Source organism: Vespula pensylvanica, chromosome 4, assembly GCF_014466175.1.
Source record: "Vespula pensylvanica isolate Volc-1 chromosome 4, ASM1446617v1, whole genome shotgun sequence".
Classification (NCBI taxonomy): Eukaryota; Metazoa; Arthropoda; class Insecta; order Hymenoptera; family Vespidae; genus Vespula; species Vespula pensylvanica.
The window spans coordinates 3,134,815-3,158,950 of record NC_057688.1 but is presented as its reverse complement, the minus strand read 5'-3'; the positions used below and the strand labels follow the sequence as shown (position 1 = coordinate 3,158,950).

General features: G+C 31.7%; 2 protein-coding genes across 3 annotated transcripts; one reads left to right on the top strand and one right to left on the bottom strand.

The window, feature by feature from the left end:
* Positions 1-445: 445 nt before the first annotated feature.
* Positions 446-5,226, top strand: LOC122628802 (uncharacterized protein C1orf112 homolog). 2 transcript variants are annotated; one of them, XM_043811449.1, is made up of 13 exons: positions 446-628; positions 957-1,054; positions 1,152-1,298; positions 1,396-1,616; positions 1,755-1,912; positions 2,008-2,201; positions 2,280-2,425; positions 2,514-2,625; positions 2,708-2,873; positions 2,977-3,208; positions 3,286-3,613; positions 3,699-3,890; positions 3,962-5,226. In XM_043811449.1, exons 2-13 carry the CDS (start codon positions 959-961, stop codon positions 4,562-4,564), a joined length of 2,595 nt encoding a protein of 864 aa, XP_043667384.1. In that variant the 5' UTR covers positions 446-628; positions 957-958; the 3' UTR covers positions 4,565-5,226. The 2 variants fall into 2 exon arrangements, with proteins under 2 accessions (XP_043667384.1, XP_043667385.1); XM_043811450.1 differs by having other exon boundaries at positions 899-1,054.
* LOC122628801 (apolipophorins) lies at positions 4,959-21,225 on the bottom strand. The gene is made up of 26 exons (XM_043811448.1): positions 21,026-21,225; positions 17,882-17,908; positions 17,619-17,803; positions 17,319-17,501; positions 12,294-16,871; positions 11,700-12,188; positions 11,436-11,619; positions 11,144-11,360; positions 10,699-10,991; positions 10,336-10,530; positions 9,992-10,218; positions 9,433-9,925; positions 9,171-9,355; positions 8,858-9,078; positions 8,210-8,783; positions 7,882-8,126; positions 7,545-7,788; positions 7,202-7,438; positions 6,985-7,118; positions 6,721-6,881; positions 6,417-6,600; positions 6,193-6,331; positions 5,911-6,099; positions 5,573-5,818; positions 5,295-5,501; positions 4,959-5,180 (listed from the first exon to the last, which is right to left on the bottom strand). The coding sequence occupies exons 1-26, from the start codon at positions 21,102-21,104 to the stop codon at positions 5,151-5,153; spliced, it is 10,146 nt and encodes a 3,381-aa protein (XP_043667383.1). The 5' UTR covers positions 21,105-21,225; the 3' UTR covers positions 4,959-5,150.
* Positions 21,226-24,136: the final 2,911 nt, after the last annotated feature.

The following is a 24,136-nucleotide window of genomic DNA, read 5'->3' as shown; positions in this document are numbered from 1 at the left end:
AATATGGCAGTTTGTTTGAAATCGAAGCTTTAAGCATTATATTGAATGTACACAGAGTTAGTAGGACAACATTTCAGTATCAGTTGAAATATTCTAAAAGTTTTCATAATGCTTTATAGTATTTGCTTAAATATTAACGATAAAAAATGATTTTTTTTATTATTCATTAAAAATAGAACTTTCTCACTATTTAACACAAATTAATAGAATGATTCTATTAATTTTTATTTGTATATAAGCTTTTATATACAATATCACCTATACATATAAATGAACGAAAGATTTACTTCTTTTGAATGAAATATATATAGCATACAAACTGTGTCGATAATACAGTTAGGGAGGAATAAGTCACTATTCGAGAAGATTGGTATTAATATTTAACTGTCCTCTAGCGTCTAAACTTTGTATCAGATTTTCCAAATACTAGCGCTATCTAGTATGAATGTGAAATGAGACGACGAATGTGGAGAAGTGTTATGTGTGATTTATTATTTATATTACGTATTTAGAAGTTGTATACAATACATAAAAAGAGTATGCTTAATGTATTGATATTTTTATATTATATTAATTTTGAAATCAGTGTGAAATAGTTCCTCACGTATAAACTACATCTTTATAAATTGTAAGTTTTCGCTATATTCTTTATTACGTACATGCTAGAAATTTACCGCCTATTTGTTTGATTATTAATTATTATTTTTCATATAAAGTTTATTCTTATAAACAAATAGTATTTTAAGCAAATATTTTTTTATGTACTCTATTGATTATTTTAAAAATAGTACATTAATTATGACAAAGAAATCATTTTTAGTAATTCTTATGTTATTCTGATCTGTTTCTCATAGAGAAAGTATATAATTAAATATTCCTAATATCGTTATTCTTATAGGTTCAACTTATTTTAAAGAGAAATGATGTTATAACAATATTATATCAAATATTTATAGAAATGGCGGATCAGGATTCATTTGAAGATCAATTCAATAATACTATATCTTTTATTACAAGTGAAATTGACGCCGAATCTCCTATATCGCAATTAAAGATATCCTTTATCAAAACTTAAAAAATTTGATTATCTCATACGAAATAAGAATTAATGTTTATGTTTTCCTTTATTTTTTATATTTTATTGGTTATACGAGGCACTGGAGAGTGCAAATCCAACGTTTCAGATAGAGGAATGGCAGCAATTGTTAGAGAAATCTTGGTCTACTTGCAAGCGAGAGTTGTTAGATCAGAATGTTTTCAGTCAAACTTTACCTATGGTTCATTCTATCCTATGTCGAGTAATTTTTAATTTACATGAACTATATTTCATTCATATTGAAAATATTCATACATTTAGCTTATGTAACAATAGAATAATAAATTTATACTTAACAGATTTTAAAACAAATTGATATACTTTTGACAAATACTACAGTATCAAACATTTTGAATAATATAAAAGATAAATTACTTAATTGTGAAGGTATATTGCATTTTTATCAAAAATGTGTGGAATATGTATCTAGCTTTGGAAAGGTTTCCATTGAATATGTTAAATCACTCTCTGATATTTTACCATCTTCTATAAAACTAGTTTTTGAACATTGCAAGACAAGGTAATTTATTGATATAGTAGTATATTGTTTACTTAACTAATTTATTATTATATATATATTTTTTAATTTTAATTTTTTTTAATTTTATTTTTTTTTTAATTTTATACATTTTGTTACACTAAAATTATTATTTTTTAGTTCACATATTTATGGAAATTTTTTTAAAGATTTATCTAAGGAATTAATGAGTCTTTTCCAAAAAGCAAATGGAATTCTTAAGATATTTTTGACTATTTTAGAAGATGTCATTATTTTTGATGTGAATATAGAACCTGAGATGGGATCATTACTAAATGGTACATAATTTTATAGGGTATATGTTTTTTAATATATAATTTAACTCAGCATTTTGCTTCTTGATTAATCACTGTTTGCTTATTTTATCATATAGTAATAAAATTACTTGGTGCTATTGCTGCAAGTTCATATGGTTTAGACTTAAAAACTTTTGTGGGAACAACAACATCTTTTGCTAAATTAGCTATAATTTATTGCAATGACATCAAAACAACATCTCCAGAAAATGTCATTACATCATTTCAACAAATTACACAGGAAGCTAATATTTTATATTCCACAATTTTGGTATTAGTATTATCATTTCTTTTTATTATCATTTGAACTGTAATTGTGAAAGTTTATTTATGCCTACTTTATAATTAGGATCCAAACAATAAAAAGGAAGAACGGACATTGAAAGGAGCTAGTATAATTTTAAATATCATCACTAAATTGACTTCATCTTACTGCAAATATTTAAGTAATGATATTCTCTTTACATTAGTTGAACTTTTATTGCATCTACATAGGTATATCATTGTTTTAATTTTCTTTTGATTTATAAAACAATATATTGCTGTAGAAGATAATGCAAAGAATGTGCATTGTTTAATTTAGGTATACTGCTTTCTTAATGGACAGCATAGCAGTTGATATGTTGAACAATAATATATCATCAGGAACAAATCTTCTTCTAAATATTCTTTTGAAAAATAGCAACTTTAACCAAGTTTGTTAATTTCCTAAATTTTATTATTTATTGTTAGATAAATAAATTTTTTTATATTTATTTTTATATCAAACTATTTTAGATTTACTTTCAATATAGACTAAAAAAGGATGTTGATAAATTAGGTTTCCATTTATTAACACTTGCAATTTTGAAAGCAATAAACGCTATTCCGTATGATAAATATTGCAAGTGGATCTTAGAAACACAATCAATACTCGACATAATGTTCACAAATTTTGATTGTTGTAAGTGATTATCTTTTCTTACGAATAAGTCAATAGTAATTTAGATTATTTTTATAAATTCGTATAACTTTCGTTCTATAATAACGCATTTTTTTTTACGAAGTACAAGAAGAACTTTGTATCGGAGAATTGCAGCTCTCAGGCAATTACAACTTCGAAGAAAAAGCAGGACCGATCGATCTTTATGCAGCAACTTTGGTGTCGATTTGCAATCTCATTATTTCCATGCCTTGTGAAAATTTCCATATTGTTGAAAAGATATTACTAAAAAATCTTTTGTGCGGATTTTTTTGGAGTTCTTTACTTAGTTCTGACGTTTGGTATTGCATAGGACGGTTAGTTAATCATTTTCTCAATTATACTCAATCATTATTTATAATTTGGAACACATCATTATTTTTTTTTTTTTCAGATATAGCTCACCGCATTTATGTAGTTCTCACGTGAAATATTTAATGCACATATATGCCGTATTGGCCGAACGTCGCAATGCTTTTGAAGTGTGCGTTTTAAAAAATTTAATTAGTAGACTTTATACTTTATTGCCTGAAAATGAAAAGCATTCTGTAGTGATCGAATTAAGTGATATAGATGCGTGTTTATGGTCATCTTTTTCACGATTGTTACCGTATAAAACGCGTATGATTATATGCGAACGCTTAGCTTTTAGCGTTACGAACATTTCAAATGTAGTCGATAATTTTTTACAACAGCCTAGTGCCAGACATTGGTTTCAATTGGTAAATATAATTTGGAAATTTTAATGGTAAATTGTTTGATATCAAATATGAATTTGTGCTCTTATTTATATTATTTTTATATTAGATGAAATTAATACCAGCAGTGAGCAAATTTTGCAATATAACGGAAAAAGAAATGATCGATGTTATATCCAAATTATGGAATTTTATCACAAATATCATTGAAGGATGCGATCACAGATATTCATTTATATTATCTGATTTTTCCATAAATGTACTTGATGGTACTCAACACGACTTTTTTTACCATGATTCTGTATGTATAGTTCTATTCTCGTATTCGAAGAACAGGGATAAACATCGATCTATATAATTTTTTTTTTTTAGATTTTAAATGCTATAGCTAATTTATCTTTGCACGCATTACCTCATGCAAAAATAAAGATAGCGTATTATTTAGAAGATTTAGCTATGATATTTAAGAACGATCAACCTAAAGTGATCAATGGGTTCGCAGAGTTAAATTGTACATTGCTAGAGGATGAAAATCCGTGGGTATGTCAAGAAATGCTCGAGAGTTTCGATCGTTTGGCACATACGTGTCCTAACGAAGAACTTGTGGCAAAGGTTGCAAATGCGATTTCCAGAAAATCAACGATTTGCGATTCCGTGCCTGCATATTTATCTTACACGCAATATTATAAATTGCAAGATATTTTAAATGTTAAATCGTATTTGTTGTGTTTAATCAAAGATTCTATGAACGACGATACGAAACATATATGTATGGTTTTCAAAGATTCTAAAAAGGATGTAAAAATACCAAGGATAGAAACAGAGAAAATGAAATATGAAAATATGTCGAAAGAATTGAACGAACGTATAAATAAGATATGCAATGAATTAGAAAGTATTATAAAACGAAAAAATGATATTAATGATGCTACTTTACGAAATTTGCGAGCTGTGCTCACAATGCTTACTGAATAATTTGTTAGAATAAGTCATATATAGATAATCAAATTGTAAATAGGTTACAAACATTTAAAACCTGTGTTTTATTATTAGCAGTTAAGAAATTGCAAGATTGGATAGCATTTGATATAATATTATACTATGCGTAAGAATAAGAATTAGACTTTTCTATTGATTATTTAATGCATAATAAAATTTATATTTTTGATATATATATATATATGTATATGTATGTATAATATAGCATCATGGTATTATTTAATACTGATATTTTGAGTTCATTCACAGATGCAGGAGGACATACTACTTGTGTATATATTCAAGATACGCACATAAGACCATTTACATGTCATTTACATCTGATTGCTAGGTAAAGAGACTGATTTGTAAACAATTAATAACACATCTGTTTAACAATTATAATATCGAATTTATTGTGTTATTTATGTTTTCATGGTGCTTTGACATTTTATATAAAATAAGAGTGAATCTTAAATGACAATTTTACATATTACTAAATACATCAAGTAATGGCTTAATAAGCAAATACATTACATTTTGATTATTTAATAATAATAGTCTCTACTATGACGAGACGACTTTAACCCTTAACTCCACCCTTAGTGTGCCTCTGTAACAAGATAAATGGAAGTAAAATTTTATTTTTAATCAACGTATTTTTGTTTGTAAATCTTGCTATAAATACGTCAATAATAATTTTTTCATTTCGTAGGATTTTACATACCGTCAGAGGTTCCTTCTCTCTCTTGTTTACAATTTTGCAATACGGTTTAGCAAATACTCCGCAGCTTTGTTTGCATACGCAATCCTCTTCAATTTCGGTATTGACAAGTCCATTCAGAATTTTTCTGGCAGCTACTTGAATGAACTGTTTCTTTTGATTAGGTTTCGCTTCCAAGAAATTGTTTGAACTAAATGCAGCTCCACCGGACTGTAAGTAATGATTATTAATCAAGTGGATCATTAAATAAAATAAAAGAATACTATAGAATGTATACTTACGGATATGGCGAAGTCTGCACAGACATCATTGGTCGATAGAACCATGTTATTTCTAAGTTCGTTATTTCCTTCCAAAGGTTTCTTCTTGCTGTCAGAGAAAGTATAAACACTGTCATAATCATAACCGACAATATTCTTTTGTGGCTTTCCAGAAACCAGAGTGTCATTCGGGAACCATACGTGGTAGTATGTCAATCCGAGATCATGATATATTTTTTGTCCAAGAAGTAAGCGCAATTGCTGTAACTGTTTAAGATTTTTGTTTTTATTAAATATCGATAGAATCGAGTGGAACGTCGTTAAAGGGGTCGAATGGATTCTAAAAAAAATAAACTTACTGAAATAGGCAGAGGACTCTTTTCGCATGGACTAGCGATAACACCGACAACAGCTTTAGCTGCTTCTGGTCTGAATGGATAATTTATTGCTTGTTCATAAGCACCGGTTAATTTAAAAGTACCAAATTCAACGTCATATCTTTGTTTAAGATATTTCAATGTTAATTCTATGTTTCCTTGAGTAGCATCCTGAAAGTTATAATATGAGAGGAACATGAGTGACTGTATTGTCATGGACAACTTATCGATATGTTTTATGTTACATGAATTTAATTAGATTACTTGTAGTTTTAGGATTGGATTTTTTCCTTCGAATTTAATGTTCTTTACTTCACCCACGATGTTTGTGCTACCATCGGTTGTGTAATGGCGTGGCCAGCTTATGTGTTCGCCAAAGCCAACGAGACCGATATGAGTGTCACTATAAATGCATTTCAATTATTATTACTGTATTTTTTTTTTTAATTTCTTATAATTAAAAATTAAATTTATAATATAATACGCACGTTATGCCTTGTTGTTTCAGCTCTTCTCTTAATTCTGTCATAAGTGGTGCGATCATATCCTTGAAGATTTTCTCATTTTGCTTATCCTCTTCTACTATGAAAATAATATCGGCTTCTTTCTTCGGTATTTTTACGTTGAAGGAATCGCCGACAGAAATTGAATTTGTGCCAACTGTGCAATTTACTAAAGCAACAATACTTTGATTTATTTTCAATCGATTTTGTTTGTCATTAATAAGAAAAAAATAGATATTTTCGTTGAATTAATTTATGATAGAGAAATATAATAAAGAATAAGAAATACCGCAACTAGAAGGAATGCTTATGCCAAGGACATTGTGTTCGTAACAAACAGTATAGTACACAAATGCCATCAAACAAGCTCCTTTTTCAGGAGTGCTGGTACTAACGGCCTGATCACAAGCCTCCTGATACTGAGTCGGATTTATATAGTTGAAGCAGGAACTAAAATATTAAAATATATGTAATAAAAATATGATACATCTTTCCTTTGATTCTAACATGAACAATTAAGATAAATATCTTAAGATAAATAACCATCAGGTACCTTAATGACGAAGAAGAACTGGTGAAGTATTCGGAACAAAGTGGAGCGTGTGCGCTAGCTTTAACAGCAGTAGCTGCTGGGCAATCTTCTTTCAATTTATAAGCATTTCCGAATTCTGTTGCATCTTCAGTAATCTGAAAATGTTATGGGACTCATATGCGTTATTCCATAAATAAATATATCATTAGCAATAGAATTAAAAATATCATAAAAGTACTTTTCCAGATGGCAAATTATAATCATCGTATGGTTCGTTGTTGCCATCACCAAGAAGTCCACGTAATTTGCTAAGGTAAAAGCCAGAGACTCGAACTGTACAGATCATAGGTGCTTTTCTACTACAAATTACGTGTACACCATAAGCAGATTTCACATTTATTGTTGGTATTGTTAGGAAGGCCTGTAAATTCTTCGTACTGGCAGGATAATCCGCTGGTTTGTTATTTACTAATATCTGTCGATATATTTATTTTATAAGTTTTTTTTTTTTTTTATAAATAATGTAATAAAAGCGATCAGTAGCTATCTTTCAGGCTTAAATCTTTTAATTATATACTTACGTTTCCATTATTCTTTAGCGTGATACTTTCTTTAGGTTCGGTAACAGTTACACTGACTAGAACTCCGTTCTTTAAATTCGCAATAACGGAGAAGTTTCCATCTTGCATATCCTGTACTAAAATATAGTTGCATGTTCCAGGCAATGTGAAATGGTTTCCATCGAATGTAAAAATGTGTCCTCCATCAGTGACAGTTCCTGTCTTACTGAATGGTGGCACGATGTCGGTTAGATGCAAAGTAGGCCTGAATAAAGATCATCATAAAACAATACAATTTTGGAACAGAAAGGTACGAACACATACAGCAGAAAATTACGAGAATCAATCTTGGGCATACCTGTACGTGTAGTAAATATCAAGAGGTGTTGGTAATTCAGCGTTGCGCAAATGATTCAAGACTGAAACCCTCAAGGTAGAAATACCAGGTAACTTAGCTAAAATACCAAAATCGGTTACTACTTCCGTGGTGAAAATATTCTGAATATTATTGAAGAGCGAATGAGTCTCCAACAGATCGATTAAGGACTTAAGTGCATCAAGGGCTTTCGTATAAATAGTATTAAGTTGTGCAGTATTGTCAGGCTGCAAAAGCAAAACATAATAATTTTCATCGTAAAGAAAATTTTTTAGGATTTCGTAAGAAATCGTATTACAATGATATGTACCTTTTGTCGTTTGATAATCGCCATTATGTAATCGCACGTTGAACCGAAGAAGTCTTGTAATTCTTTCGTTGGTAACATTGCCTTTATTATTTTGCAAAGTTCTTCAATAGGGCTTGTAAATGCCTCCGGTACTTCGAAGTTTATTATCTGATTATATTTTTCTTTTACAATTTCATAAACGGGTAAAGCCTTTGCTTGGTTAATGAGCAAAGTTATAAATTCATTGGTATCCTTCTTGACTTGATCAAGTGCTTTGAATATAATTTTGGCAATATCTTGAACAAGTTCTGTTCCAATAACAGCCAATTCTTTTATTTCTTTTTGATGATTATTAATAATATTTAAAATAGCTTTCAAATAAGTTGTAGCTAAGTTAGCAACCGCATCTAACACCTTCATGCATGCTTCGAAGATTTTATTATAGGATTCTTGTATTTGAGGGTATATTGCTTTCACTGATTCAGTAAGTGTGGAAATAACTGCGTTGTATTGCTTCGAGAGCTCGTTTAATTGTTCCATAAGTTGTTTAATAATATTATTGATCGCAGTAATAATTGATCCAAAGTGTTTGTTCCTGTTATAATTGCACAGTTTATACAATGATATTATTTAAAGAAATGCTTACACGTTAGTTGTAGAATTACTTACAAAGTCACTTGGATCTCTTGGATAATTTGGTCAGCATGAAGTTCGTTTTTAAATTTAGTTAATTCGGTAGAGTAATAGTCCAAAAGTACTTGTACATTTGGTTGAGCTTTCTTGGCGTGTTCTAGTAGATCCCTGAGCTCAGTTACAGTTTCCTTAGCCAAATCGGTAGCAACTTCTTTCACTCGTTTTGCTATATTAAGAATGTGATTTCGAATGTGATCCTATATGCAAATGAAAATATAGTTGCAGTTAATATAGATATAATATATAGCAGAGTACACAAATATATTTGTACATAAATATTGTATATTACCGCTAGATATTCTAGATTATCCTTGTTAAATTCAAAATCAGGTTTCAAAAATTTGTTTTCATCAAGATGCACTAAGATGTGGAACAAGTTTTTCTTTTTACCATTTTGGTAAAAATCAGAATGAACTTCAGCAAGTTGTCCGAGTACAACACGGCCATTAGCAGTCAATTTGTCATTAGGGTTGCCTGCACAAATATGATTATTTTTTATGTATTTTTTAAAGTAGATTATTAAAAATATATATCGTTTAATCCTAACTTACTCTTTTCATATTCTACAAATTTGAAATTATTGAAATCGTTTGCTTCAAAACTAATAATATAAGGCTTGCCGTCGAGAATATTAGTTTCTACTTCTATTTTCTGCAAGTTTTTAGTAAATTCCATTTTTGCATCCGATCTAATGATCTCTTTGTTCGGAGAAGTTATCAAGAGATGAACTTCATTGAGATTAGCAGAGAATAATTGTATCAAACTCTTTGGTTTCTGATTTACATCCGTGTATGAAAAAATAGAACCAGCTCCAATTTCATTTTCTGATAGTGTCAAATGTGTTTTATGTTCGATCTTGAGTTGTTGACCTTTACTGAGTACTTGGAAGGATCCAGTTAGATTATAACCCTTCGGAATTGGTAGACGTAACACTTTAGCTACAATATTGATTTTTTGCGCTTTTTTTGCGAAAACATCAATATCCACATTAGCATCCAATAGATTTTGGTCGCTACTATGCAGTTTACCTTTTACTACCATGTCCTGAGAAGAATACGGAAAATATTATCTAGGTCTTCGTAAAAACTTAATTTATTATAATAATTATACCTTTGTCTGTGACGGATATGTAAATTTGGCTTCACCATTAAGAGATAAACTAGTTTTTTCAATGTTTACGTCGCCGTTAATAGATAAGCTTGTTTTTTCCGTAGGTCTATTTTTTCTATCTAAGAAGGAAGAAATTTCTAATTTGTACAGTCCAGTTTGCTTAGTTTTAGGAAGATCCAAGCTTGCAACAAGTGCTAGTTCGCGACTGGGTAAAGTTAGAACAGCAGCTGTAATTATAAAAGAAAGTTATATTTTTTTTTACAAATAATAATGTTCACAAATGCGATAAATGAATATTTTAAAAATCTTATCGGACATATGTTATAAACAAAACATATTCTTACCAGCTTCTTTGGGGTGAACGTACAGTTGATAAGTGTATTGAGATTTATCTTTAGTGGAGTGCATATATAAACTGGCTGTATGATCAAACTTATCATTTAGATATTGAGTACTAATTTGTAATCCAAATTCGGCAGGTATGTTGAACTTTCTCAAGTTGAATTCAACCGTTTGTTGTTGCTTGAAATAAGATTTCTCTGAGAAAAAATGAATCATTAAATTATACAATGTTATATACAAAAATACGATTGTTCATGACGATAGTAAAATAACTATGGTTTAACTATTCAATTTCAATAGTTGAATTTAAAGATTTAATTATGTATGTCATCGAACTATCGTTTTAATGATTCTGAAATACTCACTATCGGTATCCAAAGTGGCTTGAAGTTTAAAATGTGCACAGTCTTTACTTTGCTCGCAGTAACTATTGAATACGTGTACTTCTTTATTAGTAAGTTTGACTTCTCCAACAATTGCGGATGGTCCGAAATTTGCATTTAAAATCATAGCTATTCCAACTTCACCATCAGTTTCGTGTGTCAATTGTTGACGAGTGTATTTGAAAGAAGAACTTCTTGTATTTTCGCCGATTTTTAAGCTACCATTACCCTCTACAATAATTTTGCCTTCTTCCTGGCGTTTTTTGTAATTTGTACTGCGGACATAAAAAAATCTTAGATATGTCAGATTGTCTGTAGCATAATTTCATGAATTTTTAGAAGTATGTTCTTATATTACTTTTGTTATAAATAATAATGATAATAGGCAATCTGATCTTTTGTTATGAATAATAATAATAGGCAATACCTTCCGGTTACTAAATTTTTGCCGTCACTAGTGACAGTGATGATAATCCTTCTTCCAGTCTTAGCAGTCGGCTTATTAGCTATCTCAGCATGAATCTTACGTTCTTTTAGTTTATCGCTGTCAAAGTTGATGTTAATAAAAAAATTATCAACACTTTCTAAGTTGATTCGCGCATCAGCGATAACAAATCCTACCGGTGTTTTTACTTTCCATTCGCCTAAAAATCAAAGAATAAACATTGAAGAATAAATTGATAAAGCAATCGAAAACTCAAATTGATAATTTCAATCACCTGTATAATCAGTGTCACCAACTTTCTGGAACTTAGATAATACTTCTGTCACACCGTGTGGGCTGGTTAAAATAAAGTGAAACATCGGTGCTATCTTGTCTTTTTGAATTTCAGTGCTCAATGTATATTTAGTATTATCCAATTGTAAGGTGGCATCGGTTTGTCTATAGTTGTCTGGTTTTCTCTAAAAAATCAATATAGCAAGATTGTTATTATAATGTTGTGATATATTCATGATATGTTCTTACAATTTATTTAAAATACCTTGTGACTAAGATGAAGATCGATATTCTGCAGTTTTTCCATAGTCGTCGTAGCTTTAGCGTTTATATCAATCGTTGATAGATCAGAAGCATACGCACTGTCAAAAGATAATGTTCCACCTTTGTCACCATAATACAATTTCATTGAGGCAGAACCTTTTCCCATATCATCGGAGATGACAGTATTCAAAGTATTTTCAACAATTAAAGGTGAGAATTGAAGAGCAGTCAACTTGATCTTGCTAACACCTTCATTGCTATTATCACCGTATGTATATTTCCCATATATATCGAGTACAATATTTTTATCGTTGTTGTATGTAAGATCATCAATACTTGAATACTCCAAAAATCTATCGTTTTTAAGAAATGAAAATTTATAATGGTATTTAATATTTTTTAAATTCTCAAACGGAAGTTTCATTTCTGCCTGAATATCGAAGGTGACAGGTTTGTCTACCTTATTACCATAAACGTAATTCCCATTAACCTGTAAATTATTATTACAAAATCATTTAAATGTATAATTTAAATTATACTTAATTTCAAAAGATAGAATTATACAATAAAATAACATGCGAGCTGACTGACGTACCATAAGATCAATGTCATTTCCAAGAGATGATTGGACTTTACATGCGACGTCATTCTCACCATAATCACTGGATATTCCAAAAACGAAAGGTTTGGGTGGAAGCGATCCCGATAGTTTGAAGTAAAATTCTGCGCTTTTTTTATCCGTATTTTCGATAGGAAGATTCTTCCTGTTTATATCAATCACTACATCACGTCCATCAAAATTGATGAATTTCCCTTGCGCATTGCTATTGAAAGTTAACAAGTTAAAATTGAAATCTTTAACGTCCATGTCGCAGATAAACTTCCGCGAATCGCCGCCTTTTGTGACATAATCTGTTATTTCAAATTGCATTTTAATATCGTAATTGTTTCCTTTCTTGACGGATTCTCGTTTATTGGAAAATACTATATATCGTCCATTTGGTAGAAGGGTATCAGCTTCGATCGTTAATTGACCATTGTATAGTGTACCTTTTAATTCACCTTTTGCGTTTAATTCTAGTTTGGATGAGAGAATTTCAAGTATATTCTTTGTGTCAATCGATGTCCTTGTTATGTCAGACACAGATGACAATTTGATGCGTTTATTCGCATCTTTGCTCGCATCATACAACAATTCAACGTTAAGTGCGTATTGTGATTCAGAAATGGTCAAGTCTCCGTGACCCTCGATCTTACGATTGTACTTAGGAATATCGATCGTAATACGTCCATTTCCTTTGCCATTTTGATAGTTTAATTGTCCTACAGCGTTCACATAATTTTTAACATTAAAATTCAAGTTTCCATTGAGATTTGGACCACTATGACTTTTTAGAGCGAAGTCTAGATATTTATTCCCACCAACCTTAACGATAGCTTGTGAATTAAAGTTATCTGAATTTGTTTCGATACCAGTATCAACTGTAACAACTTTGCCGTTTAAATTGAGATTGCCATTCAGTTGTAAATTAATATGGGATCTACTTATGTCGTGAACGACGACACCATTAACCTCATATTTACCACCTGGCGATAGTTTAAGAGAGTTCTTGAATTCGCTTTTCTTTCTTGGCTCGAGAACAGTGCGCTTCGACTTCAATTCAATTTTATTCTCCAGAAGTTCAATCTCTAATTCGACTTCGTAGTCGCCATCTTTGACCATATTGATCTTCGCGCCCAGTTCGGAACCAAATTGGAATTTTTCGTATTTTATTTCGAGATCTCCGTCGATCGATGTGTCGGTTAATTTACCTTCTAGTTTTAAAAGTGCATTCATAGCAGGGTATGTTATTTTATTCGATCCAGATAAAACATAATCAGATGGAGTCAATTTGTACACAGCGCTTTGGGTCAAAGTGAAACGATTGGTTTCAGAGTTTGGATCAGCACCGTGAATAAAAACGAATTTATGTTCAAATTCATGTGGTTGCCTTTTGTATTCCCATATAGCATTAAATCCAATATTTGGATCTCTGGAGGGCACAGCTGACAATTTAATTAAATAATTTCTTTCACCTAGTCTATTACCATCTAATTTTAAGGCTAAATTCTCATCCCCATAACCAAGTTTTACATCGACGATCGCCTTGTTAGTTGTGGAAACTGCGAATCCGTCAAGACCAACTATCTTTTTGCCACCACCCGTGACGACAACATTTTCAAACGTGTACTTTTTGCCATCTTCATGATCGGTGACACTTACGACACCATCGATATTATATAATTGACCACCATGTCCGCCTTTAACCCCCATCTTCGTACCTGACAATTTTTCGATATGTTCCGGTACCTTATATTCCAATACAGGCTTATACTTGTTGCCATTTGCGAGAAGTCCAACACGGAGGGAATATTCGATAAGATCATTGTGAACGACAATCGAGAATGTACGTTCCTCAGGTTTGTTTTTCAGGATAACTAAAGCCGAAGCCTTTTTGAGAGGTAAATTGAGATCTGCCTTGATGTATTTATCCGGTTGAAAACCACCTTCCAAGAGTACAGAAATACGTCTGTTCGTTTTGCTGTTGGGTGTGTCCAATAAGATTTCCAAAGAACGAGCATCCGGAACATTTTTGTTATAATAAATTTTAAAATGATAACTCTTTACATCATTGTTTTTAATAGATAAGCCAAATTTAGTGGGTCCACTCAATGGATAGAAGGGTTTCGTTGGAATGGATTCAATGTCATTGTATGGGAGTTGAATGTATCCACATACGGTCAGACCAAAAAGAGAGGCCAGTTGATCGAAACAATCAGAATATTCCTTGCCTTTGTCAAATTTAGGAGGAACGAGATTTTCACCTTTCGGTCCGGATGTAAATAGAATTTCGCTAGATACACTGATAAGCTCTTGTGTCTTTTTAGGTATACCAAAGTTAACGTCCAAGCCAGAACCATCGAGTACTTTGATGGATACGTCCGATGCTGTATCGGTATGGAGAGTGGAAACGAGAATTACGCCAGAATTCCTATCCAATGCCTCAAGCATCATACTACCAGTGACTCTGATCGAAGCACTTGGCTCAAGAGCAAGTCGAACAGCTGCGTTTTCTCGATTCTGTAAGATGGACGCGATATCAAATTTTCCTTTAGCTTTCATATGAACGACACTCGTTCCGGTTACACCCAGAGAAAGTGGGATACCCAAACCAGTTGGATAGACCAGTTCGGCATCCAGGAAGTGAAGATGATTCTTGAAATTATAATCAAAGTCCTTAACTAGATCAAATCCTTTTTGAAGACTGTCAAAAATCTTATCGATAAGATTCTCCGCTGTGAATTTCTGAGGATCATCCTGATAACTCAAGTATGCTAGTTCGACGCCAAATAATTTCAAAGATAAGTCTACGCTAAGATTTTCATCGACCTCGGTATTGCGTAGGCGTACGTTCTTCGCAAATCTGTCGAGTTCTCCCTGTTTTACTTCACGTCTCCTACGTTTTAATTCTTCGAAACGTTTGTATATGTAATCCTCTATTTTGAAGGCAGTATCGATGACTTCCTTGGGAGTCTTTGTATTAATCGAATATTTAGTGAATTGCCCTTTCGGTCCGAAGTAATGTTCTATAAGTCTATCAAGATTTTCTACACGTGTATCGAGTTCAAGGAAATTGAAGGATTGTCCAAATATTTCAGCAGTGAGATTCAAACTTGTCGAACGCGGAATGAAACTATTTTGACTGTAGATCACGTTACTTTCGGCGGAGGAACCAATGCCGAAAGCCTCGACATTATAGGACAGTTCGTTGTTGAAAGAGAATTTACGGAAGTCTTCTGGGAATTTAGTGCGTGGTTTGATATGATGCAAGAGTTTTTTAGCAGCTTCCTTGTTAGGATCCGTGGATGCTCTCAGATTGCGGAGATGACTGGTGATGAAAGATCCGACCTGATTGACGGTTTCCTTGTCTAATAATTCGTTTAGTTTATCGGCAACGTGTGGACAGGCGCAATTGACCAACGACAGATATGTCTTTATTCTAATTTCACTGTCCTCATCACGGTCATTCAATACATTGAAAACGGTATTCTTCCATTTCATCGAACAAGTAGTAGGCAAAGCTTCGATAGCAGCAACACGTACTCGATTACGTACTTGTTTGTCAGCAGCGATGTTCGCTAATTTCTGTAGGGTGGCATCGTCCAGGTACTGCGTATTCCCGAGTGCCTTCAAAGCAGAAATCACTTGGTTCTCTTGTGTTCTGCTCTTTGTCCTTCCGTTTCCTACTTTTTCACGAATCTTATGGATGGCTGTTTTTACCTCCGGAACATTGTCACAGGAATGATCTTTGCAGTGTTTGCCAATTACTTGTCCAATTCCAAGGTAACCAATTCGAGGTAAATCGGGCTGATTTAAAAGAGACGTTATGGCCGTGACAGCTGGAAGGTTCACGTGTCGAATCAACGGGAGACTAGCATAGAAGACGTAATTCTGTAGATTGCTCAGCTCATGATTCTTTATAAGCTCTACGGCCACTTCGGCTGCTTCGCCAGTACCAGCGCGGAAAAGGGCATCCAGCAAGATCTTTTTGTCAGAAACTTTATTAAAACCTGCACCAGCACTGACCTTGTGATATACCGAAAGAATGTCCTTCTTATTGCTCAATCGAAGTACTTTGACAAGTTCAGCAAATTTTCCGGCTGCCTTCGCTTGAACAACATCGGTTTCTTCCTTCGATACGGCTTTGAGAGCATTGCTAATTGTATCTGCTGATGATTTCGCGACCGGATGTGGAACTTCGAAAATCAAAGACTTAGAAACGGATACGGGAGCAGATGGATTGTCACCTTTCTCGCCTTTAAACGTTAAAGTTGTCTCAACAATGGTTTTTGCTCCAGCTTCTCCATTGCTAAATGGTCTGTATTTGTAACTTTCCGTAGATGTTGCCTTATTTAAGATACCCTGCTTATAGCGTTGTTCAATCTTCTGTTGAGAAGCGAGCAAAGGCGTAGATTTGATACCAGCTGACGTATCGAATACAGACGTGATGAGTCCTTGTCTGATGTTTTCGCGATAGGAGCATTGTGAAAGATCCTTGAATTTTTGTACGAGCAAGGAGTCACCCTCTTTTTGGAAAGTGAATTCCGTCAAACAGTTGCCAAATATATCAGTCTATGTAGAAAAACATAAAAAATAAATAAGAACTTAGGATTGATAGTCTGAAATTTGTCTTTAACGGGTCGTTAAAATGAGCTTTGTTTTATTCTCTCTTCTGCAGGCATACATGCAAGCTAATAGGACCCTATCCATGGGTCGACTCGATCCCTTTTTTAAGTCGATCAATCAAACGATGTTATTATATTATATGGTCACTTAGTATGTATTATTATCAGAAGTTAATGCAATTCATGATCATCAGGATAAATTAAATAAGCTGATAATTGCATCTTCGTCTACCATGCAATGCAGAGTAATAGTCAGTAATTTTGATTTATCCTTGAACTAACGACTCTTGTCAATTGAACATTAAGGTTATTGACAGGAGGAGATTTCTTACAGAGTATATGTAAATAAATGAACAAATATGCTATATATTAATTGATAAAGATTTATGTGTACCTCGTGGTGAACGGTAGAACCGTATTCCAGTTGAACAGCTGATTGGAACAAAGAGGCAACGGCTCTCTTGATGTTTAAAGATGCTTGAGAATCATCAGGCTCCGCACAAACATCAGGATCAATGTGACCGTGATGGTAGCTAAACTGAAGAGCGTACTTCTGAATGTCCGACAAGGGCGCTGGCTGAAAAATATAATTATAGGTACTTTGAATATTCTGCGTTTTAAAATGTGAGTAAATAAATAAATAGATTTTGTTGTTTAGGCAGATTGTATCGTTAAAAATTTGGAGGACACTTACAGCATCATTCAAGTGTACATCCTTCAGTTGTAACTGTAGAACACAGTCTGGTTTTGCAGTCAATTCAACAATGGCCTTCAAGTTAAGAGTAGCATCGCCTTGAGAATCCGTTACAGATGTTACAGACTTTCCTTCCAAACGATATATATAGGTATGTCCTTCTTGATACACTTTTGCATATTGTCCTGCAATTATTTATTAATATTATAAACTTGCGCAGTTCTCTATGCCTGCTATTATCATTTTTAAATTTTACAACTCACCTCCGTGACAACCTAGATTGCATTTTTCTGAAACAAATTAAATTTTAAGCATTATATCGCTGCGTGAGGGAAAAGAAATTTCTATGTACGGACTTTAATATATGGAAGTATTACGGAATTATAATCTGTACAAACATAGTGTTCGACTAGCTCTACCATCGAAATCATGTGGAAATGTTTACGTTGATAGAGGGTCACTGAACTAATTCAAATCGTATAGGAAACGTTTGCGAAGCTGTTGTATTGCGAAGAGTCATAAATTTAATCCCTAATGAGTAAGGGGCGTTCTCCCCACTTTCTCAGCTTTATGTCCCGTCGTTTTTCTTTTGCTTTGTTCTGCGACTTGCGATTACGTGTGTGGCATGATAATTTTATTTAATTGTTTATAGAATCGGGGACTATTGGAAAGCCATGCCGTTTGTAGAACTTCATATAAGTAGTCGAATAGAAATCCGCTCACTGGTTAGGAAAAATTGCAAAGTGAAGCGATTTAAGCATTAAAAATGAAGAAAAATAAAGCATGAAATAAAAAAATTTAATAGCAACATTGATCAACGTCAAAGTCCTAATAAGTCAAAGTCTTAATAATTTAATTCTCCAAATAACATTTTAATTACACCTCGTTTCTTTTTTATTCAGAACGATTTCAATATGATTTACTCCTTTTTCGTGATAACAACGTAAGGACAACTTTGATAAAAAGCGAATACGCGTGATTCGTTGTTTCATCGAAAAATAGCTAACATAGGGTCGATACGGTTCATCGATGTTCGCAGAATGTTATGTTTTTTAAAAACAAGATAGGGAAGAGATAAAAGAGCGCTAAGTACGTTCTCTCGTATTCTATAAAAGTTTTTCGTGTTTATGATTGATTAAAACTCGATTAAAGCTATTCTTGTATTCGAGTGAACGTGATGCACATCGTTTTCTTAATTAAGCAGAGATCAACATAGAGAGATCGTTATTTCTTTTCAATTTCTTATTTGTAAGATTAAAAATTGCTTTCTTCCATGATTCAGTGATAATCGCTGTTGACTTATACCGCGACCCAAAAGTGATATGCTCAATAGTATCTTCTTTATCCGTATTACTCAACGAAGTCTTGTCTTTGTAAACAACTAAATATATTAGAGGAAAATAATCTATTTATTTGCGGCGAATTTTATATAAAGATTATTAATCTTTTATAAATTTATACAGTACGTTTATAGAGCAGTTCATATTGGATCTTTATGAATAAAAATTATAATAATTTTATAAATGTTATCCGCAAAAAATCTATTTTTGCAAAATAATATAATATATAATCGAGGTGAATGATAAAATTTGTAATATTATGTCGCATTTCCTTAAACTTTTTTCTTATCCAAAGCGAAAAATTGAATTTTATCATATGAATGATAAAAAATTTATAACGACTGCAATGATAAATTAAAAATACTTGATAAAGTTGAACTATGATCATCTTTTCTTTTCTTTTTTATATGTGGCGTATGCGTTAATTCGCAGCAACAAACTGAATGCAAATGTTACAAAATTTTTACATCTTTTGATATTACCATATTTGTCGAGATCGTTTGTGTTATCATTCAGTAGTGAGAGCGAAAAAGTTATCTATTTATTACCCAGTGTAAAAATTTTGCTTACACGAATTATTCACATATTCCTCGCATAATTATCTTATCGTAGAGAAATAAAAGAAAAGAAAAGCTACCGAAATTAGATGAAATTATTACGTTAAGGTGACAATCGCTAGTCGGAGAGGCAGAACAAATTTTTTTTTATTTCTCAAAATTTCACGTATCATAAATCTGTCATTAAAGAATAAGAATTGTAATATATCATATAGTTGAAAAACGGTAACGGGGTTACACATCTCTACGAAGTAATAAAAAGATTATTGGGAATTGACGATGGTAGGATGATAGCAGGGACATCAGATCAATTTACCAAACGTCCGGTTTAACCCTGGGGTCGTGTAATCACTTGAATGGTACAGACATCGTACTATGCAGTGATATGTTGTTAGCGTATGTACAATTTACCACTTTTTTAATTACCATAAAAATTACTTCCCGAAAGAGTAAGGAACAAATTTCAAGGCCCTTCTTAGAAATTCTCAACTTTCGGAATTGTTTGATTTAATAAAGTCTTAATAGTTATATATTTACGAATAATTATTAAGATTCGAGGCGATGAGTGATCATTAATTTTTGACTTTTTTTTGCCCTGTAATTTATTATATTACTCAAAATATCAGTATTATATAATTCTATCATCAACTAGATTGATTCTTCATTTCGACATCTTGCTAAAATAATCTTTAACCTTGATATAACGCGTAACCTTTATGATTCATTAAATCTTGCCACCGACACTGATAATCGTTGACGTGAATTGATATTAGAAAACGATGGATAACGTTCTCATATTATAACTTAGTATCTGATAACATATAATCCACTTAATTTTTTTTTCTTTTTTTTTTTTTTTAATACTTTTTTCACATACTTGTACGAATAATTTCACATATTTGTAGAAATACGAACTATAGCTATGAAAATCATATTAAATTTATCAAAAAAGTATTCTTATTGTTAATTATATCAAAATGCTAAGTAACATCTCCACGTGGTACCATTCACGCATTTATCATAGGGTAAATATTTATCTTCTACATTATAGTAGAAAAATACAAAAATTGTACTTTTCAACTATATCGCGGCATTTACAGTTAGTCACAAGAATATTCGTGTATTCCTTGAAATTAAATAACTTGTGTTAGATTAAACTGAGTGTTCTAAAATTATGAGTTTTACGATATAATGACGATATAATAGCGATCTCATAAATCTTTAAATGATCATAATTCCCTTTATATAGAATTAATCGGATATATCCGAAGCAACGATAACTTTGATTCGAAAATTTAGTTAAAAGTTATGTCTATGGAATATTACAGTAATGTAAAAGAAAAGGAAAAGCAAAAAGAAAAGTAAAAAAAAGAAAGAAGAAAGAAGAGGAAGTTACTGAACTCGCTAGAAAATGATCTTAAATGATTTTAACATTAATAGGATCGATATTAACGAAATGGACCGAGGAAGATCCTCGTAAAAGACGATTTTATGTTAGGGGTAGACTTACTTGCCGAAGCCGATATAACGGATAAAAGGACGAAACCAAGGATGAGGAAGGCTCTTAGAAGCCGAGGTGGATGCCCCATGATGTTGTTGCCGTTCGACTCGTTCGGCTTCCGGACCTTTCGTATAGTCCAGCACGAAATCGCCGAGAGACACGAAGCGGCCACGAGAGCACACCACAAAAGCTTCGGTACTTTTCTTCGTGCGTGCTTTTATGCTCTCGTACCTTCTACCATATACCTCCCCGTCTTTCCGCCCTCTCTTCCCCTTCTTCTCGGGGGCAGTGAGTTAACACGTCTAACCTTCGTATATACCCTCTATTCATTTACTCGCTGTCGAATAAGATAACGATGACGAAGAAGAATAAGGAGGAAAAGGAGGAGGGAAGAGGAAAGAGAAAAAGACAGTGTAAAGGAGAAAGAGGAGTGAGGGAAGACGTTCCTAAGAAAGCAAAGCGATCATTTTAAACGTTATTTACAGGAACGAAGTCTCGGTCAGGGTAATAAGCACTTCGTTTCTTGTGTCAACTTGGGCAAGATTGCTCGTGATTTTCTAACGAGAAAATAATTTTTGCGGATCGATGACCTTATTGCGTTCGTACGCACCTTTCTCGGAATATATTGATTCTATGAGAAATTAGTTTTTCAAACAAATACTCGAAATAATATCAAAATTATCGAAACGCAATCCTACCTAACAGATTCGTTTATCTAATATATTTTATAGTCATGCCATTGATTTACCCGAGGAGATAAATAATTGCATTTCGTTATTTTACTTTTTCTAACTTTATAATCTTAATGGACTTTCATGTTACCTTTATATAAGAAAGCTATCACCGAATGAAAAAGTTAGTTAATATATTTAATATTTCTGAGTAAAGAACTACATTTGAACTTTCGTAATCTGAAGTACTGTAACTTGAAAAAAACTTTTAATTGAAATTTTGTTTTCCAATCTTTCAATTTAAGATGAAGAATACATAGTTATTTTTTCCTTGGCTTTCCTAATTCGTACTTCTATCGATTTTCCAAGTGTTTCTTGTTATAAAAGTTTTAGTGTACATAAACATTGTTCAAACATATAAAATCGCATTTCGTGTAACGAAGTGTTGATTTTTTTTAAAAGAATAAATAATATAAATCAATATTATCTAATTTAATCTGTAGTATTTATAATTAGAAGGTTGTTAGTTGTTTCTCCGGTAAACATGGCAAGTGTAAAAATTGACATTTGAATAGGAACAAAGTTCAGAAGCAGACTGTACATAATAAGAAAATCTTCTAAATTTATTCTACGTTAAAGTAGCTGCATGTTGATATCGTTGTTCAAACGCAAGCTATCTTGCTTTGCGGAACAGCGGACTGGAGTTTGACCGGTCACCTCCCTCTTCTATATAGATCTGAGGAAAAGTAAATATCTATCTTTCCATTCCGTTGTTCTTAAATAAATATGCATATATCTTTCGTACATTCAACTACTGGTATCTTATTCTTTACACAATTATTTAATCGTATTCTTTACACAATTCCAAATTGATTCTAATGACATGATAGAATAATTTATATTGTTTCCATTTATAATTCCCGCTTACAGAAAATAATTTATACATTTAAATTACAGATTTTTTAATATCGCTTAAAAAAAAACAATCAAATTAATAATCACTCGATATTTTCAATACTATTGAAAGATAAATGTTCGAGAAGTTTCAACCGAATTGCTATAATGTATATATAATAATAAAAAAATTGTTCTAAAAAATTGAATATCATTCATTAAATCGGAAATGTTAATTAAAAATAAACATTTTATCACATGGAAGATGTTTTTTTTCGTAAAATACATATTCAATATTGAAGAAAATATTAAAATAGAAGAAGAAACGATCGAAGCGACTCTCTTGCCGTATTCTGTAGGCAATAAGTATCATCAGTTTCTAGGTCGGTAACTGAAAAATTGTAACGTAAAAATCGATGAATTACATGCGATAAAATGTATTTTGTGTTTGTATTTGCGAATATTCCAACATTTTTTAATTACTAATGCTATTCATAAATAAATATATTCTTTAAGAAGTATCAGTAATATAGACAAACAGTATTATTAACAGTCAAATGATAGATTATGAGAATTTAAGTTTTTTCGAGTACTTTTTTTTAGTTTATATTAGAATAGAAATATTTTAATGTAATTAACGAAGTTACTTTTTATGTTTTCAAGTGTGAATTATTAAATGAAGCATAATTAATTTTGTTTAGAGTATCATAGACTTATTTTTTAATATGCCTATGTAAGTTAGATGAATTTTTTTGAATGTTGAATGATTAGTTCTATTTTTTTTTTCGGCACGACTAAACATAACTATGTGATTCATATGATATAAACGTTATCTATATGCCACAGGGTAAAGCTTTTTTATATTCATTGATGAACTACGTCAATATGTTCATATTATTTACTTATTATACGAACGTACGTATTACAATTTTAGTTTGAAATTATTTAACTATACAATTCAGAAAATTAGATTCTGTCAACCATTTAAATAATGTTGAAATATTACTACAATAATACATGAGAAAAATATGTATAAAAATAATTTTGTATTGACACTAATTAAAAAACTGATAAAAATTATATTATCAAAGTCAGCAATCAATTGCGTGAATTTAATGTTTTTATAATCATTAGTCTTTTTCTACATCAAAATAGTATATAAAAAGTAAACAGATAACAGAATTTCGGACATTTATTGTATTTATGTCGCTTCCAATGTTACCATCAATAGAAACAGATAGTAGCGCCATAGTGTCATCGGTTGGAAGCAAGATTAAACATGGACGGAACATGAAAGATGCATAGTGAAAATTTAAAAAATATTTTTTACATTGTTTTAATCTAAAAAACATACCTTTTGAATAATTGAAAGGTGAAATAATTAAATCGTGCATCGTTTTTTTTTTTTTTTGATAACTGAAAATTGTTATTCACAGAGTATGCTATTTATATAAAAGTGTGCATTCCTTGATTGCATTGGTGCATGAAAAAATACAGGAGTAATGCGGAAATATAGGATCGACGATTTCAGTCCGAGTTCCAAGGTTCTCTCTGC